This window comes from Lampris incognitus, chromosome 11, assembly GCF_029633865.1.
Source record: "Lampris incognitus isolate fLamInc1 chromosome 11, fLamInc1.hap2, whole genome shotgun sequence".
Classification (NCBI taxonomy): domain Eukaryota; kingdom Metazoa; phylum Chordata; class Actinopteri; order Lampriformes; family Lampridae; genus Lampris; species Lampris incognitus.
In genome coordinates, this window is record NC_079221.1 from 15171957 (window position 1) to 15187503 (window position 15547).

Genomic DNA, 15547 nt, shown 5'->3' on the forward strand with positions numbered 1-15547 from the left:
ATTTATGGGTATGATTATGATTTACAGATAATTGTTATAATTCACAAGTATTAGATATTCTTATAATCTATTCACATTTTGTCGGTCTGCTTATTGGCAACTACTTATGAAATTCCATTTGGAGTAAAACAAAAAAACATTTCTATTCTATTCTATTCAATTCTGTTCTATTCTATTCTATTTACGAACTGTTTTATGTTATCGGTGTGATTGGTGGATTCTCTTCCGGTTTAATGACGCAACACTTCCGCGTTGTCATGTTGGTCCTCGCAGATCAGATGCAGGGATCATTCGGCTTCTCATCAATTGCAGGTAAGTGGTAATTTTGCCAGCTTTACAGATGAAATGTTTTACTTTTAAAACATTTAAATTCCGGTTTGACGTCACGTTATGAATCTTATCCTGTCACAGCTGCAGCTGGTTTCGCGGGGGTGAAATTGTAAACGGGCCTTGTTAATCTAAATTGAACTCTTTACTTTAGAATAGTTTGTTACATGCGTAGGTAGAATATGAAATATGAAACGGCTGTTCATTAGGGCTGTTCATTATTTAACTCGTTTCAAGTCACTTTGAGCCATTAACAAGCAAGCATGAATGCAGGGTCGAAACCTATTTTAGATATATTCTAGACTGTTCTTTTCTTCCAGTACTCTGAAATAACCGCATGTTTCGCAAACGCACAAACAGTTACACTCTAATTAACAGGAAGAGCAAAACCTTTTGGCGTTCGACTTGATTTCTATGAAATGTTAAACTTCTTATTTTAGTGCTTCCCTTGTGGTACCTGAGCTAACATGCTATATGTATGTGAACGTTCTCATTCATCCGGGTCATAGTTATCCAAAGGAATTGAATCAAGTGCAACTGGACTTGCAGTTGCACTTGAAGCCTCTTGGATGAGAGGCGAAACGTCTTCACGGATATTTAACCAAGTCCAGTCGCACTTGATTCAGTTCCTTTGGATAACATGCTGTATCATTACGGGATGGTGAAATGGAGTGCTGTGCATAATGTGTGACGCAGTGTGTGTCATCCGTTGTACTCCACGTTGACCTGCATGTTGGATGTGGACTAGTTGCCTAACAGCTGCTGTCATCTGACCGCCACAATGCTTTGTCCGTCTGACAGAAAATTTGCCACGTTTTCAAAATTTAACTTGGCTGAACATTCACAGGGCAGTGGATAGAAAGTCATCGTGATGCTGAACCCTGTGATTTCCAAGCTGGCCGGTAAACTGGTGGTGCTGGCCAGCGCCTCTCCAAGGAGGCTGGAGATCCTCCGCAATGTGGTGAGAGAGTCTTTGAATACAATATAAGAATTATAAGCTCCTAATTTGATAGCCACAGAATTTGACTGCTTTTGAATGTAGATGATACAGACCAAAAATAAGAAACTGTCATTATCATATAGTTCCTGCATTTTTTTGACAGTAATGTGAGTTGTGATGATGATGATGATGATGATGTTGATGCTTCTGTTGTCCACCTGCATGTCACAGGGCTTACGGTTTGAGGTGGTACCGTCCTGGTTCAAAGAAACCCTCGACAAGAGACTTTTCAAAGCACCTTATGAGTATGCTGTTGAGACAGCCAAGCAAAAGGCTCTGGAGGTAGCCAAGAGGATGCCCTGTGTGAGTTCTTAATGCCACAGCCGGCTGTAAGACTGTAAAGGCCCTTTCATGAAGTGAGATTTACTGTTTGATAAATAGTCATGGAATATGTTTCTTGATTTATTTATTTTTTCTTTTAGAAACACCTGAAAACTCCGGACATTGTAATTGGAGCTGACACTATCGTGGTAAGAAGAACAAAACATTTTATCAACCTGTTTTCAACACAGTACTTTGTATTTTTTTCTCTCTTTTTTTTTGTTTGTTGGTTTTTTGCCCAGGGAAAAGGAAGAAGGTCTGTACTCATGAATAGACTCTTTATTAATGACAACAGATGTTTCGGGCACTCTGTGGAAGCCGCCTGTAGTCATTAATGAAGAGATTATTATTTTGTAAAAGTTTATTTCAGTACAGACCTCCATCCTTTTTTTCCTTTTATTGTTTTCCATCGACCTTTTGTGAGTAACCAGACAGTACTCAGGGTTTCTCCTCACATCTTTTAATTTTCTGTGGCCAGCTTTATCAAACCGTTTTGTTTCTTCAGACTGTAGATGGTTTGATTCTAGAGAAGCCAGTGGATAAACACGATGCCTATGAGATGCTGTCAAGGTTAGTAGGATTCATATAATACAATAACACACTCATATCCTGAGTTTGTGTTGTGGGCAGAAACAGGCAGAAAGCTTGTGTAAAATATCTCTTATTTTTGTCTTTATGTCCCTCTTCCAGGTTAAGTGGTAAAGAGCACAGTGTTTTCACTGGAGTAGCTATTGTTCTCTGCCACGAGAAAGAAAGTAAGTCAAAACCAAGTAATATTTTGTGGGAAAGGAATTGTTTGGACAAGAGGTTTCTTGATACAAATTTCACGCAAATGTTAAAGCCCACTGAGGTCATTCTGCATTTTTCTGACGGATAAAACAATAATAGATGAATTGAACTTAGAGGAATTCTAGTGATGGACTTTCATGCTAGTCTGCTAAAAATTTGTGTGTGGTTTAACGGCGATTAAATCTGATCTAAATTAATATTTACAATTTCACCCTGCACACACATGCCCCCTCTACATTTAGATTGATAAAATCTGGTGGTTTTCCTGTGCCTTTCAGACCAAGAGATCGACTACCAGATGATTGACTTCTATGAAGAAACAAAGGTGAAGTTTGCTGATCTGTCAGAAGATATGCTTTGGGAGTACATCAATAGTGGTGAACCTATGTGAGTTGGAGCACTTGCATATGTGTAAAATTTATTGATCTTTGTTGGTCTAGTGACCTCAACTCACCGCCGGTCGATGGTGGTCACTTCACAGAATCTAAACTCTATGAACCTGCTGCTTTGTGGACTTTCAGACCCCCGCTCTGTCCCAGCCTTGTTTGCAACATTCTGTTTGGCAGCAGTCGGCAAAAGTTTAATGTCTGCAAGAAACAAGTGATTGACTTTATGGAGTGAAAACAAATTTGTGCTATATGTGTTCTGACAGTGTTTGCCTGTGTGTGTATGTTTGTGTTAATTTGGGTGTATGTGGTGTTAGTATGTGATTTATATTTGTGTACATGCTGGTCATCTGTGTTGCCCTGTGTGACTCTGTTTTTCAGGGACAAGGCGGGTGGCTATGGTATCCAGGCTCTGGGGGGAATGCTGGTGGAATCCGTCCATGGAGACTTCCTGAATGTGGTGGGATTCCCTCTCAACCACTTCTGTAAGCAGCTGGACTTCATTTACAACCACCTGCCCTCCTCCATGGACCCAGAGAAAGACTCTGGCAGCCCGAGCCACAACGGCACTCACACCGCCCCGACACTCACCGACCCACCTGCCAGCCTCACAAACCAATCAAATCACAGTCCAGCAGCTAGCTGTTCAGCCAATCGCAGCTCACCAGCAAGTCCACGACCTAGCTGCCCTCCCGCCAAACACACGCACCACAAATCTCTGGACAACCACACCCACAAGGTTAATTTCTTAGAATTTCTTGTTTTGATTTGTTGTATTTGACTACCTTAAAGGGAAACAATCACGATTTTCAACATTCAAATCTCTCTCTCTCTCTCTCTCTCTCTCTCTATCTGTCCTCTCTATAGGGAGGGAGAGATAATCATTTTGATGATAATGATAACAAGAGAGATGATAATGTAGAAAATCATTCTTGTTTCCCTTTTAAAGTAGTCAATAGCAACAAATCAAAATAAGGTATCCCTGCTAAACACTTTCCTCCATAATTTCCACAGTGTTTCAGAGACACAGAATACTGCTTAGTATAATGGCTGCTAATGGAGTGTTATCCCTGCAACATATGAATATAATGTCTAAAATGGTGATAATTTCCCTTTAACACTAGAACGACCGGGATTTCACTTCTACCTAAAATGACCATGGGCGGTCAAAATGACCGCCGGTTTTTAAACTCTATATTCTGTCAAGACAAATACCCAATTGAGATATTAATGCATTGCATTTGTTAGTATATCTGTTAGGAAATGACTGACACCAAAATTAACATTTTAACAACTTTAATACTATTTTTTAAACAATTTAAAATCACCGCTGTCCAACTGCTGTAAATACTGCAACGCCTCGGTGGTAGTCATAGTGCATCTGAAATGGCGTCTGTAATCAGACATGTTGGCAATAATCAGAAATCAAGTGCAGACCATTACTCTGCACTGGAGAACACTAGTATTTTTCTAGGACAGAGCAATGGACTTTGCACAGGAAATGATGTGACCAACACACATCATGAATAGTGTCGTGATGCGCACGATCACGCGTAAATTACGTGCAATCATTTTGACCTCATGGTCATTTTAGGTAGGTGTTATTGTAACTTTTTTTTGTGCAATTGATCTAAAACTAATTTTAATGAAAATATATGCAATTTTAGGACCATTCAGGGAGTGGCAGGTCTGTATCTTTTTTCCTTTTCTTTTTTTTTCACAAAGTTATTAAACTTTGAAAATCCAAAATGGTCAAAATGACCATCTTGGTCGTTCTAGTGTTAAGCTCTGTTCATATTAAGACAGTTGTGAAATCTGTGAGATAACTGTAATCCATTGTTGTTGTTGTTGTTGTTGTTGATCACAACCAAACCTCCAATCTAGGTGAAAAGGAAAGGCGATGAGAGTGGAGTTGGCAACTGTTCCTGGACAGATATAAACAGTCTGTCTAAACAATCAGATGGCAAAGAAACAGGGCTCCAGATCTTCGATAATACAACGACACCGCTGGCAAATGAACTTAAAGCGAGGGAGACTGGGGCCAGTGTTGATGACGACGAGGACTTAAAGGCAGTAGTCAAGCTAATGGACGGATTTAAAGCCTCAAAGGTATTCTGCAGATAATTTGTATTTGCTCATGTCTTTATCAGTCCTGTTTGACCTGCCATCGAATTCATGATATCGCAACAAAGCGAAACAGTGTGTAACTAGCCATAATGTATTTTTATGCACATTTTGAAGTATTGCATTAGGAAAAGTTTATAGAAACTTCAAAATTCGAAAAAAAAAAACTTACTCAGTTTTGCAAAAACATTTTTACACTCGCTCGAGGTGGTTTTTGCCTTTCTCGAAAAAGCGCTAAATGGGCTGTGGAAACACCTTTGCTGAATAAGTTCCTATGTAGCAAACATTTAACTCACATGACTGATCAGCTGTTTCCGCTGTCAGCATCTTCATGGATCAAAGGTTGAATCAGTTCATCTGGACACAATGTTTATACGCACTGTGTCCAGATGAACTGATTCAACTTTCTTTGATTTTCTTACCTGGACTATAGAGAACATATAAAGACGTCTTCCTGGATATTCCCATTATGCGCATTTCTTTGTCTTCGTGTCCGGACAGCATGATACATGCCCAATAACAGCTGACATGAAAGAACAATCAAAACTTTCCCCAATTGAAACACGTTTCTGAAGACCTCTCTCCATTTTCTCTCATAGATGGCTAAAAAGACTGGTTTGTTTCCAGTTTGCAACATCTACTTCCTCTACTCTTGTTTAGTACAGCCATGCATAATGTAGCCTATACCACCAACTTCTGACAAAACTACACTTTGCTTCTCGCAGTTTATTTGCTTCAAACCATTCAATGGAAATGTGCCAAATTTTCATTTTCATTTTTTTTTCTTTTTTTGCGACATTTCAAAATTTAACTTAAAATTCGCTTGACAATTAATGAAAACATGACTACTGCCACCTATTCCTAATGGTGTCCCTGTGGACTGTGTTTTCTCTCTCCGTGTTGCAGGCTTTGTTTGTTGCCTCCAAGCTACATGTGTTTGACCTGCTGCACAGCCGAGCGGGGCGGGATGCTGCAGAGATGGCTCAGGAGATGAAGGCCTCAGTGAGGGGGACCGAACGCCTGCTGGATGCCTGTTTGTCACTGGGACTGTTGAGACGTCAGGAGAGAGGTGAGTCATGCTCTCAGCAAATTTTTTTCTCTGTTCTGTTTGCATCATAGACTGTATAGAAAAGATGGACATAGTGTCCATGTCACCCAATGGTTTCTGAAGGGGCATTTTGAAGCCTAAAGTTTGGATTTATGCTCACAGCCATCTTGTCAGTTGTCAGAGTCAGAAAATCCAAATTTGAGCACCGGGGTGGAGCTTGGGTAAAATTTCAGTAGCAGACAGGTTGACAGATGTCACAATTTTAATCCTGAATATCTTCCTAACGGAACAATAATTTTCTAAATAACCACCCTCACACTGTGTGCCAGACTTGAAATCAGAGCTTGAGAGCCCAACCTCTCATAGGAAAAATGTATTGACTTTGTATATTTCGAAGGTAAAAGTTGGAAATTCTCTTGTTGACCTATGTTAGACTGGAAGTACTACTTTGGAACTGCAACTTAAGTCACTTTGCATTGGCTTCAACTTTCAGCCCCAGTGGTTGCCGCTTGGTCTATATCTAATCATTATAAACTGATTAGAAACCAGTAGATGTCTTGCCTTTTCAATGAAAGGGGTGAGTTTCAACAGCTCAGCCATCTCCCACCAGTTTTCTCTCTCTGTCTGTCCTCCCAGCACACCAGACACCGACGTATGAGAATACACGTCTCGCCTGGCGGTTCTTGCGGTCTGAGGCCCCCGAGTCTCTGCAGGGTTACATCCAACACTGTAATGAGACACTGTGGCCCCTCTTCTCCCACCTGGAGAAGGCCGTCATGGAGGGAACCAGCCAGCATGAGAAGGCCTTCGGCAACAAATCGAACAATCTGTTTCAGGTGACTTGTCTGTGATTTCAGGGGGAGATGCAGAGTTCCCACCCATCCTGGAAAACCTGGAAATTCATATACTTGTTTTCAAGTCATGGAAAACACCTTAACAATTATAAAATTGATCAAATGTCTTAGAAATATTATTGAGGTCATGGAAAATTGCAAAATTAGTTTTTATGATCATCTTTTTACCTGCTGTGATGTCATATTTTTAGCCATATTGAAGCTGTTATTAGCAACTGAGATGTGACTTCAGTGTGTGAAGTTTGGGTGGTATGTTCAGTCATCGATCCATTTAGAGACTGCTGAGGCTTTCACTGATAGTTAATACTGAATAATATGAGCTTCTGTCAGCGATGCCTGTCATAGCTAAGCAATAGTCTTGGAAAATGTCCTGGAAAATTATTTCCTTAAAAGAGTGGGAACCCTATGGGTCCGCGGTGGCGTAGCAGTCTAAGCATCGGCTTGGTGTCGATGCAGTTGCCCACTGGGGACTGGGGTTCGCGCCCCGGTCTCGTCAGATCCGACTATGGCCGGACTCGATGAAGCAGCAATCATTGGAAACGCTGTCTTCGGGAGGGGGGCGGAGTCGGCTTGTGTTCGTCATGTGAATGCGTCTCTGTGTGTGTCGGAAAAACAGTGGTTCGGCTTGGATTCGCCTTGTCACGAAAGTGGGGAGGCGCTTTCCTTCGAGACTGCCGGCCGGAGAGATGCAGTTGGCGAACGCATGCAGTACGAGGGTGGGTGTTTGAATTAAAATAGGGATCAATTGGCCACTAAATTGGGAGAAAAAAGGGAAAAATCAGAAATAAATTTAAAAAAAAAAAAAGAGTGGGAACCCTGAGATGTGTAATTTGTGGATGAAATTCAAACTCTATTTCTGATGCTTTTTTTTTCTCACTTGACATTTTGCCACACCCACAGGATGCCTATTATAACAGGCATGAAGTTAAACTGAGATTCATGAATGCCATGCACGGCATTGCCAGGGTGACAGGGAAAGCCGTGGCGACAGCATTTGACCTCTCCAGATTTCAAAGCGCTTGTGACCTTGGAGGTAAGAAGAGAAGGTGGATGAGTTAACATGTCTGCTGACATATTAGACCATGTGACAACATACTTCTGCCAATATTTTGTTGTTGTCTCCAGGATGTACTGGTGCCATCGCCCATGAGTTAACCAAAGCCCACCCCGGGTTATCTGTGACGGTGTTTGACCTACTAGAAGTTGTGGAAATGAGCGGTCACTTCCGCCCGCCGGACGCTGATGACAGGGTGTCATTTGTTGCTGGTCAGTTCCCAGCATCAAAATCAGCATGTCCTCTGTACACGTTTTAAAATGACACCATGTTATTATGTCTGTTGATCCTGTATGTCACACTGAAATGAACTATAATGTATGGCCCCTGTTTTACTGTGGTAACTCAATGGCTTTTGTATAAACAGGAGACTTCTTTATAGACGAGTTGCCCAAAGCAGACTTGTACATCCTGGCAAGAATCCTCCATGACTGGTCGGATGAGAAAGTGCATTCCTTGCTGAGCAAAATTTCAGATGCTTGCGCACCAGGTAAAGTCAACAGACCCACGTCAGTCATTGATTTTTATTTTTTTTACTCACAGTACATTTTGGTTGACATAAGAAAACTTTTAAATAGCTAATCAAAAATCACACAGTGTGTTTCCAAAGCTAAAGTAACGGAGTCGTTTAGAGGAGTGAACACATTGAAAGGCTGGTGAGGCTGTCATCAACCTCACCAACAACATCAATCCACTTCCTGTTAAGCAACAGAGGTGTTGATGCTTGCTCTCTTTTGCCTTCTTAAACCTTTTACAATGTTCTGTGGTTAATACAAGGAGATCGCAGGTAAAGTACAATCAACATCTTAGGTAACCCTTTTAAATTACAAGCCATTCATTACACAGAAATAACCAAACTTACCTAGCAGGCGAGATACCATGATCAAGAAGGTGGTTCACCCAGGGCAAGGCTTGACCATTGCACTCTGGTAGTGCGAACCCCTGCGAATTCCCCTATTGTGGGAATCTCGACTGCCTAATTTTTGGTAGTGGTGGATTGCGTTTGCGCTACCCTGTTTAATTTAGGCATGGTGGCACAGTGGTTAGCACTGTCACCACACAGCAAGAAGGTCCCAGGTCTGAACCCCGGGGTTGCCCAACCTTTGGGGTCATCCCAGGTCATCCTCTGTGTGGAGTTTGCATGTTTTCCCCGTGTCTGCGGTGGGTTTTCTCTGGGTGCTCCGGTTTCCCCCACCATCAAAACGACATGCATGGTGGAGTTAATACTCCTGTCTGTGCCCCTGATCGAGGCATGGCAAGACAAAATGGGGTCAGTCCCCAGGTGCTGCACGGCAGCTGCCCACTGCTCCCAGCCACACAGCTAGGATGGGTTAAATGCAGAGAGTACTGTCCCTACGGGGATCAATAAAGTATCTCAAAAAAAACGAAAGAAAAGAAAATACCAAACCAAACCACATTGTACCAAATACAAGTATTCTGAATCCTTTGTGTCACAGGGATAAATAGTATTTGTCTGTTAAACTTGATTATAAGGTGAGTATTGAATGAATTTGTTGTTATCTTTACTATGGTTATGATAAATAATTAGGATTTATCCCTATGACACAAAGAATTCATAATATTTGTGTTTGGTACAATGTGATTCCATTCAGTGTTTGATATCTAATTTGGTAATTTGTGTGTAATAAATATCCTGTAATTTGAAGTGTTACTCTGTCTTATTGTCTAAATGTATTTGTGCGTACGTGCCATGCACTCTGACCCTGCTGGCAGGATGTGGACTCTTGGTTAGTGAGATCTTCCTGGATGAAGACAGACGTGGCCCCAGCCGGGGTCTCCTCCAGGCCCTCGGCATGAGTGAGGGGAAACAGAGGTCTGCTGCGGAGTACTGTGCCCTCCTGGGGAGCCACGGCTTCATCAGCATGCGTGCCACACACACCGGAAACCTTCTGGATGCCATACTCTGCATCAAAGAGCATCAAGATGACCCCGATAAGATGTTGTGATCTATATCATAGACAAACCTTCAAAACCAAGACTGATTCTGACTCTATTTATCGTCTTCAAACCATTTGAGATGATATGAATGATTCTTCTTGTAGACAGTTGTTCTTGTTGTCACTGGTTAAATCAATTCTTTGACATTTATGGTGAATGTGATTAACATTTATCCAGAATTTGTATAGAGCTGTTTCTACGTTGTCCTCTTCTTTCAGCACTTCTGCCTGTGCTGGTTGATGTTTCGACAGTTGAATGTAATTGTGATTGTTCTGTAAAGACAATGATATTCCTATTGGAAAAAAAATAAATTTTGCAGTTTAATTTACTCCACATGTCGTTAAGGGATGTACAACATTAACTTACCAAGACTGCTGGTGTGAGATTATGCATGTTGAAAATTGTCTCATTTACATATACTCAAGTGGGTTTTTTTCTTCTTTGTGTGTGTGACCTCAGGGTGTGCGGTTCTCATAGCTGAAGCCCTGTTAGATGGAGTGCCACCTTACCCGGCCCTACAGTCTCTTAACATGCTAGTCCAGACGGAGGGGACTGAAAGGACAAGGTGTCAGTACACAGACCTGCTCAGGAAAGCTGGCTTTGGGGACGTTCGTGTGGCCCTCACTATGAACTTTCTTGATGTCGTCATCGGCATTAAAATGTAGCACATTTGATATTACATACCTGTGTTTAAGTGTAGATATGTGACCGCATGGCAGAATTCACATGCAAACGGGATGTTCATGTTAAAGGCTGGAAGACTTTGGTCTGTACGTGTGTTTTTGTATGGTTTGATGTGAAAGGGAGCATGATCTTAAAATCTAGAATCACCTGTACTGACTGAACTTCCCACAACACAAAATAAAAGAACAACTGTCCTTATAGAAAAGAATTAAAGCTTAACATCATAAAACACGTTCGTGCCAATGTATTTCCGAGATTTAAATCTGAAACGAAATAAATAAATAAAAGTATACAAAAAATAAATACGCAAAAGTGAAGGTAATACATTCTAAATTTGAGACCGTGCAGGGAAGTGCTCGGGAACATCTCGTTAACGTTTCGTCGTCCTCTGATTTGTTTCCACGAGGCGTAACAGGAAGAGACGCTCCTGTATCCTCTCGCGATATTCCGACCCCCCCTTCCCCTATTTTGTCAGTTCTCGGATGCTGAACTTGTGGTTCTGAAAAACGTCTCAAACTCATCTGTGCTCCAGCTTTTCCGAGTTGACATCCAGACGCAGCAGCAGCAGCAGCAGCCATGGCAGATGCAGCTGTTTCATTTGCGAAGGACTTCCTGGCAGGTGGAGTCGCAGCAGCCATCTCCAAAACCGCAGTAGCGCCGATAGAGCGAGTCAAGCTGCTCCTTCAGGTAATAGATCAACCCCTGACAACCAGAATAGAAAGATGAGTGGACGCGGATTCACTCAGATAGTAATAAAAATCCCTGTCGTTTGGCCGCGGTGGGCCGTCATCTTTTAGGATCCGCTTGGGAGCCATATTTGAGTCCTCCGCTTCCATGACAGCTGCGCCCTGCAGCACTTCTGCAGGTTTTGACGCGTCCGCATCCAGGCTAGACCAAATAGTGCAGCTTTGCCCCGTCCACATTAAATACTAGCCTAGTCTTTTTCATGGTAAAGACGAAATAACGTCAACATGTTCTGATGTGCTGATAACCGAGTGCAGCTGAGCAGTAACTGAGCATGCATATGGTGCAGTACGTAGCACAAGCTGCAGTGATATACGATGCATGCAAAGGCTGCTACGGAGAAGCCTACATAGTACATCACCAGGCTTTTACGTTACTGTAATAGAAAAACTACAATTCCTTCTTCAACACAATATATTTTTCCAATGGCAATATAATATAGGCTCCAGCATTCCCGCGACCCTGACAGCCAGATACGTGGTTTGGATAATGGATGGATGGATAATATAATATAATATAAATAAATACCATATAATATCATATGATATAATATATGTACAATAGAATAGAAAATAATAGAACATAACTAGCAGGTTTCATTTGCAAAAGGTCGCTTGATCCAAATTGGAGCTTAAAGGACAAATGATATGAGACTAGATTAGAATAGACTATTCCGTAAAAAATGAAATATGACAGCACATTTTGTTGACTTACAATTCTTTTTTGGCTTTGCGTCTGCTGACACTTTGGCTGTACATGTGACAGATGATACACGGAGGAACTGTCATCTCGATAAGGGAGGATTTGAGTTCAGCATTTTAGTCTGTGTATACTAAATGTGAATGAAAATGAACGGCCTTCATTTCTCTTGACTCTTCCTCACCAGGTCCAACATGCCAGCAAACAGATCAGCGCTGACAAGCAGTACAAGGGCATCATGGACTGCATTGTGCGCATCCCCAAAGAGCAAGGCTTCGCTTCCTTTTGGCGCGGAAACATGGCCAATGTCATCCGTTATTTCCCCACCCAGGCCCTCAACTTTGCTTTCAAGGACAAATACAAGCAGATCTTCTTAGGAGGGGTGGACAAGAGGACCCAGTTCTGGCGCTACTTTGCAGGCAACCTGGCATCCGGCGGCGCGGCTGGGGCCACCTCGCTGTGCTTTGTCTATCCGTTGGACTTTGCCCGGACCCGCCTGGCGGCCGATGTGGGCAAAGCGGGGGCCACCAGGGAGTTCAACGGGCTGGCGGACTGCCTGAAGAAGATCTCCAAGTCGGATGGGGTCAAAGGCCTCTACCAAGGATTTGGTGTCTCTGTACAAGGGATCATCATTTACAGGGCCGCGTACTTCGGCATCTATGACACGGCGAAAGGTAGTGAAGCAGTCACACCGCAGACCCCAAACTAACCCTAACCTTTAACCTAACCCCTAACCCTAACCCTAAACCTAACCCTAACCCTAACACTATCCCCAACACTGATCCTAAAGCTGACCCTAAAGCTGACCCTAACTCTATCATTACTATCACTATCAGGTCACGTTATGATATTCATTAATATGACTAATGAATATCATAATATTAAGTAACATTAGAGTGGGTACAGTATGTCACTGTTGTGAGAAATAAATAAATAAGAAATAGATGGAAATATTTCTATTTTTTATACGTATACAAGGATGTATCTTATTTTTGTTGCTTATTGTTTTTATGGCTCTGCTTCAAAACAAATTACCCCAGGCAATGTGGATGTTACAGTTTGTTTTTTCCCCTCTTCCTATCTACCTACTGGTCATATTATATTGACTAGTATTGTTTTGGCAATTAGTAGTATTGTTGTGATATTTTCTAATAATATGTTAGTTACTGGACATATGATATATTTACTAATCTTACTGTGACATGCCATAGTCACATTACGGCATATTCTAGTCATATTATGACATGTACTAGTCACATTATGACATTTACTGGTCATATGCACTAATCTTATTGTGACATGTACAAGTCATATTAGGACATTTACTAGTCATATGTACTAATCATATTGCGACATTTACTAGTCATATTAGGACATGTACTAGTCATATTGTGACATGTACTAGTCACATTATTACATGTACCAGTCATACTGTGACATGCACTAGTCATATTATGACATTTACTAGTCATATGTACTAATCTTATTGTGACATGTACTAGTCATATTGTTACATGTACTAGTCATATCATGACATGTGCTAGTCATATTATGACATGTACTAATCTTATTGTGACACGTATTAGTCATACTGTGACATGTACTAGTCTTATTGTCACATTTACTAGTCATATGTACTACTCTTATTGTGACATGTACTAGTCATATTGTTACATGTAATAGTCATATTATGACATGTGCTAGTCATATTGTGACATGTACTAGTCATATTGTGACATGTACTAGTCATATTATGACATTTACCAGTCATATGTACTAATCTCCTTGTGACATGTACTAGTCATACTGTGACATGTACTAGTCATATTGTGACATATACTAATGTTATTTTGACATGTACTAGTCATGTTATGACATATACTAATCATATTATGACATGTACTAATCATATTATGACATATTATGACATGTACTAGTAATATTATGATATACTAATCATATTATGACATGCACTAGTCATATTATGACATGCACTAGTCATATTATATTTACTAGTTTATTATGGTTCAGAAAAGCTGATTGCACCTTAAAGGAAAAGACATTGTGCTGCTTTTCTAAGCCAGACCCCTTTACGTGGACTTGTCTGTGTGCAGGAATGCTTCCCGACCCTAAGAACACTCACATCATGGTCAGCTGGATGATCGCCCAGTCGGTCACGGCGGTGGCGGGAGTCGTGTCTTATCCGTTTGACACGGTGAGGCGTCGCATGATGATGCAGTCCGGACGCAAAGGAGGTAAAACCAGTGTGGACACTAAAGTTTAACCAACATCCGGGCAGCGTCAGTCTGAGAATAGAGCTGGTGACGTGTCTGTTTGTATATACATTTACATTAGAGTTGGGACCGATCCAATCCGATATCGGTATCGGGAGCCCATACTGATGTAATTCACTCATCGATATCAGACTGACGTCACCGATCCAGATTCCCTAGTCTGATGTTTTTTATGAATAATAAATATGTAATAATGCAATCTTTAGCCCATAGCCAAGACGACCAGAACGGAAACAGCTGGGTGTGTAATTTCCATGTTTGTGTCTTCCCAGCGGACATCATGTACACGTCCACCTTGGACTGCTGGAGGAAGATCGCCCGCGATGAGGGAGGCAAAGCCTTCTTCAAGGGGGCGCTGTCCAACGTGCTGCGAGGGATGGGGGGAGCGTTTGTCCTGGTTCTGTATGACGAGTTTAAGAAATACGTCTAAGTTCATCCCTCCTCCCCTCTCCGACAAAGGGGCAGAAGCCTCGGCCGGTAGAATTATATGTTATTATTAATAATAGATGTTATCGTTTAGTTTATTAGGATCCCTGTTAGACGTTGCGCTAGGCGACAGCTACTCTTCCCGGGGTCCACATGGAACAAAAAACAAACAGTACGAGAAGTAAATCTGAAAATTGAAAAGAAAATAACAATGAACAATTTAATATAATAAAGGAGAAAAAGAAACGTCGGTGGTATGGTAAAGAAAAGCAGTGCTGCCTGGAGTTAACTCACAGAATAGTAAACAGATCATTTATACGCACAAATCCACAAACCACACCAACACAGAATATGTTGTTTTTGCTCTATTGTATGTGTCTGATAAAGATTGTTGTTTTTTGTTTTTGCACAAAAACATGAAAAGAAAACTCATTTTCCCACTGGCCATGATGTACACTTTCCTAAGTGAGGTTGCGCGGGAAGCGGGTTTCTCCTGTCTGTATCGTGGCTATAAAATACGTGGTGTTCCGGCAACATTTCCAAAAAGTTGACCTTGCACTTCAGCTCGCCAAACAGCCGCTCCATTGCTGCTATGCCGGGGAACCGCCACAAGGTGGCGACATAACACCACATTCACCGCACGTCTGAGGGGACGCCCCGTTTTTTTTTTTTAACTTTGCGCCATAATGCTTTCCAGAGGCAGATAGACGGATGCGCTATAGCAATCACTTGACAATAAAATAAGCATGGATTATCAGAATAAGGGTTTGTCTTGCCAAGTGCAGGATTGAAATGGGGCTTAATGCATGTGGCTCGGTTACACAATCCCCCTAAACAC

The 15547-nt window shown here is 41.6% G+C and overlaps 2 protein-coding genes and 1 non-coding gene across 4 annotated transcripts; all 3 read left to right on the forward strand.

Moving 5' to 3' along the window:
• The first annotated feature begins 238 nt into the window (after window positions 1-238).
• Window positions 239-10821, forward strand: asmtl (acetylserotonin O-methyltransferase-like). Of its 2 annotated transcripts, none has more exons than XM_056289425.1 (15): window positions 239-312; window positions 1175-1288; window positions 1499-1630; window positions 1750-1797; window positions 2154-2218; window positions 2339-2403; window positions 2716-2824; window positions 3205-3562; window positions 4708-4932; window positions 5854-6016; window positions 6632-6831; window positions 7750-7882; window positions 7975-8115; window positions 8271-8393; window positions 10322-10821. In XM_056289425.1, exons 2-15 carry the CDS (start codon window positions 1199-1201, stop codon window positions 10525-10527), a joined length of 2058 nt encoding a protein of 685 aa, XP_056145400.1. In that variant the 5' UTR covers window positions 239-312; window positions 1175-1198; the 3' UTR covers window positions 10528-10821. The 2 variants fall into 2 exon arrangements, with proteins under 2 accessions (XP_056145400.1, XP_056145399.1); XM_056289424.1 differs by lacking the exon at window positions 10322-10821 and adding an exon at window positions 9638-10190.
• Window positions 8758-8921, forward strand: LOC130121302 (U1 spliceosomal RNA). The gene has a single exon (XR_008811036.1). It is a non-coding gene; the product is annotated as a U1 spliceosomal RNA (small nuclear RNA).
• Window positions 10822-11007: 186 nt separating the features above from the next.
• On the forward strand, window positions 11008-14977 carry slc25a6 (solute carrier family 25 member 6). Its single transcript, XM_056289454.1, has 4 exons — window positions 11008-11233; window positions 12177-12663; window positions 14104-14244; window positions 14556-14977. Exons 1-4 carry the CDS (start codon window positions 11123-11125, stop codon window positions 14711-14713), a joined length of 897 nt encoding a protein of 298 aa, XP_056145429.1. The 5' UTR covers window positions 11008-11122; the 3' UTR covers window positions 14714-14977.
• The last annotated feature ends 570 nt before the right edge of the window (window positions 14978-15547 follow it).